Source organism: Charadrius vociferus, unplaced genomic scaffold (genome assembly GCF_000708025.1).
Source record: "Charadrius vociferus isolate BGI_N301 unplaced genomic scaffold, ASM70802v2 scaffold436, whole genome shotgun sequence".
Classification (NCBI taxonomy): domain Eukaryota; kingdom Metazoa; phylum Chordata; class Aves; order Charadriiformes; family Charadriidae; genus Charadrius; species Charadrius vociferus.
The window spans coordinates 3399818-3403778 of record NW_009649187.1 but is presented as its reverse complement, the minus strand read 5'-3'; the positions used below and the strand labels follow the sequence as shown (position 1 = coordinate 3403778).

The following is a 3961-nucleotide window of genomic DNA, read 5'->3' as shown; positions in this document are numbered from 1 at the left end:
TTCCTGCTTCCCATAGCTGCACACGCACAGGTTCATCTCCACCTCCCGGCACCCAGCCGCCTGCCCTGCCCAACTATTCTGCCTCTGTAAGTCTTTGCTGGGGGGAAGCAGAATTTTTAAGTGTAAACTATGAACTGCATTGTGATATTTTTTTTTTTTTCTTTTTTTGCATCACTGTCTGTACATAAGGGTCCACCTTCATCTGTCAGGCAGGAGGGTGCCTGCGTTCAGGATCTATGTTCCAGGTTCTCTCCTCCCTATGCTCATTACATTTACTTAAAAGTCATTTAAAGGCCCCAGTAACACGGCAGGACTTTTCTGTGCTATGCAAAGTACAAACACACAATCAGATTATTATTTGCTAGACAGAAAAAGTACGTAAAGTCTTAGTCTTCTAAGCACATTCATTTTTGTTATATTTATTTTTCTCCTAACTTCCTGTCCGGAAGCAAAAAATCTCGCCTTGAACTCACCTATTTCCTCCTCTGAGTTTCCAGAAGCATAGACCTTTGCTCTCCAAAAATCTGAAATGGAAATATTTTAGCCTGTTAGGACATCAAGGAGAATGCCATATCTGGCTGTTTCCAAGGGAATAATTGATCCTGGTAAAGCTTAAGAAAGTATCTGAGTCTTCGTGGAGTAGCGAAGTGTTATCAGCCAAGTTAATGAGGACATCCTAGGAATGTGGCCACCACATGCCAGTTTTTGGGCAGAATACAAAATACAATTGTAACATTTTATGTTTTCTTAGCACTGTTTCCATTCTAAAGTTTTCTCACTGCAAACCTAAGAGCTGTATGCAGGAGAAGTAGCTATAAATCAAGAAAAAGATTATGGACGGTAGAAGCAGGAGAGGATATTGCACACCCCAGCACCTGTCTCCAGAAAATCAGTCCCAATCCTGCCTGCAGTTCCAGTCTTCAAAATGTGATTTATTGCTGGCAGAGAAGAGAGTCTTTTCCTTTTGCAAGAAAATTTTATGGGCTGGAAGCAACCTTTTCAGAGATTCCCATGCCAAGTTCCCTGTTCATCAAAAGGACACTCTGGAAGCCCTTCCCTTTTCCATAAAGCCACTGAGCTGTGCTGCCTGATGCTCGGAGTGTGCAGGCCCTCAGAATGGAGTCGCTTTGAAGGAAACACTTCATTCCCAAACACCTTTTGGAGGAAATAGATTCAAAACCAGATTTCTTATGTTGGGGACTCCAGAGCTGGAGTCCCCAACATAAGAAAGACATGGACCTGCTGGAGCACATCCAGAGAAGAGCCATGAGGGTGATCTGAGGGCTGGAGCACCTCTCCTATGAGGAGAGGCTGAGAGAGTTGGGGCTGTTCAGCCTGGAGAAGAGAAGGCTCCGAGGAGATCTGATTGCGGCTTTCCAGTATCTAAAGGGGGCCTACAGGAGAGCTGGGGAAGGGCTTTTTACTAGGGCATGTAGTGATAAGATGAAGGGGAATGGCTATAAACTGGAAGAGAGCAGGTTTAGATTAAACATTAGGAAGAAGTTTTTCACTTTGAGGGTTGTAAGGCACTGGAACAGGTTGCCCAGAGAGGTTGTTGAGGCCCCATCCCTGGAGGTGTTCAAGGACAGGCTGGACATGGCCTTGGGCAACCTGGTCTAGTGGAAGGTGTCCCTGCCCATGGTTGGAACTCGATGATCTTCAAGGTCCTTTCCAACCTAAACCATTCTATGATTCTATGATTTTCCAAACAAACAAACAAAAAAAGTCAAGAAAAAGGAGAGAAGTCATGATTAGTTTTAATGCTGTTTGCTTATTATAGTAAATTGCAAAAAATGTACATGCAAATGGTTTTTTTTCAGTGACGGACATGCAAGGATATTCCCACCAAAGTCTTTTCAAGTCTTTCCAAATGACGTAACTGATGTGTAGATGCAGGAGGTGCCGGGAGCACGAGAAAGCTTTAAAGGCAGATACGACTCCTGCATTTTAAAACCGCATGCTGTGAAATTTCTATCTCCTGTACATGCTTCAGGCAGAACACGAAGTCTTCTCCTACAGCTCTGACTCTTTAGCAATCCACTGCCTAGGTGACAGTACATATGGCACCTGGTGGGAAAATAGCTGTTTTGCTCGCAACATTGTCTTCTTGTAGGCGTTCGCTGCTGTAGTGGGGAGTTGTGAGGGAGTATTGTCTGACTGAAACTCAAGTGGGATTTTAAGGTCTTAAATGTTTTCCTACTGCTAAAGGTGTCCAACATCGTAAGTCCCAGCTCGCCTCACCTCTCCTCTCTCTCCTCCACTTCTTGTGGAGAAATAATTCTGTCTTCTTGAGGTTTTGGGCACGGTGCTTTCATTTCTTGTGTAGTAAAATGAATGCTAGAAAAAACTTGAAGCATTGTCTTCCCACTGCAAAACCAGCCATTTTGGTACCTTTACAGAAATCCATCTTGAGTCTGCTTTTCCCACTGCTGAAACTCTCTCTTGAGCTGAGTGTGGGCTCTGGGGCTTCCGTGGTTATGTCAGAAAAATCTGATATATTGGGTGGCTCACAACAGATTTGTTTTTATTTCCTGGTCTTAATCACATTTCAAATCTCAAATTTTCATAAATTACAAACCAAGCTTCAAAAATCTGGAGACGAGCTTACTAAAATTGAATTTTAAAGCAAATGTATTTTGGGAGCTATAATTCTGAGCTGAAAGCCCTTTTTTGCCAAACTTTTCTTCATAGTTAAAATGTCTGGAAACTTAGTTTATACAAACAGAAATGTTTTCTCTCCAAAAACCTCATGACACTCAGAGAAGGGAGTTGGGAGGGGTGGGGAATCCAATTGCAGATATGATCACAAAAGGTAGCTATTCTAAATAACTAAAATCAAAGTTACAAAGAAAAAGAAATTTAAAAAAAAAAAAAGCCTAAGACTACACAGTAGGTGTAAAAAGCATAGCTCCTGATTTTCCAGATTAAAAACCAGTCTCTTTGCTCTCGCCTGTGAATTTATTTCATTATAAATTAAAAAAAACCCCTTTCTTTCATCTCCTTAATTATTCTTTGTGCTCATGTGAAGAATGTTTTAAATTCAAACATAATAAAAGTGATATTGTATTACTTTTATTATCCTAATGATCATAATACATAGTCCTTAATGTATGCTTTCTAATGGAATTAAACCAGTGACAGATTATGTGTTTTATGGCAGAAATAATATTTTACATGGAATATTTTATGTAGGTCAGTTTAATATATTGAGATTAAATTATTAGTTTCTTTTAAAAAAAGAGGGAGGGAAATCTCTAAAAACCCACAGGACTAGAGAGAACATTTTCAATTCATACTTTCAATATCGTTTTAATTAAGGTTTAATATCATTTACTGGATGCTGCTTAAATACCGTTTGCTTTTGAGGACTGTGTTAGATAGGCAGCTTCTGTTTGTTTCAGTTTCTCTTTATTGGAAAGTGGATTGACCAATTCAAATACACCTGTGTCACTGACTTAGAACCCATCTTCCGTTTAGATCTTTTGGGGATGTACACAAACTTCCTGGTACAGAGGGGTTAGAAATGATGCCTGAGATTCTGCAGCGCTCCAGTCCCAGCGCTAACTTTCTGATCCCTTATCTCTGTATGCTGGATTTAGAGTCACTCCCATGCCTTGAACAAACCCTCTGAACTTGAAGGATATTTGCTTCTGGGTGGAAGAGCCTTGCAAATGAACTTTGTATCTATACTTGAGTGACTTGTGGATTGTTTTTCAAAGGACCTCAAAGCAACTGATGGTGCTTTCTCGCCTCTCCTGTGTGCCTGGCTCAGGTGTGGACACTGTAACAGAGATGTGTCCCCCGGAGCTCTGGCAGCACCAGGAGGCTGGCGAGTGGCACAGGCTGCCTCCAGCTGATGGGGGAACATTTTTGTGCATGTGGTATTTGTAGAGAGTCCAGAGATGAGACTGCAGACTAGACAGGTCTTACGTTAGAGGTAGCGGGACAGAGAAAGAGGGGG

General features: G+C 41.5%; 1 protein-coding gene across 1 annotated transcript in view; it reads right to left on the bottom strand.

Annotated features, from left to right (window-relative positions):
- LOC104289802 (chromosome unknown open reading frame, human C10orf128) overlaps positions 1–3961 on the bottom strand; it is a 9116-nt gene that overhangs the window by 2761 nt on the left and 2394 nt on the right. Inside the window, exon 2 of the mRNA XM_009888814.1 lies at positions 474–524. Within this exon, the coding sequence (XP_009887116.1) occupies positions 474–524 (51 nt within the window). The remainder of the gene's footprint in view (positions 1–473; positions 525–3961) is intronic.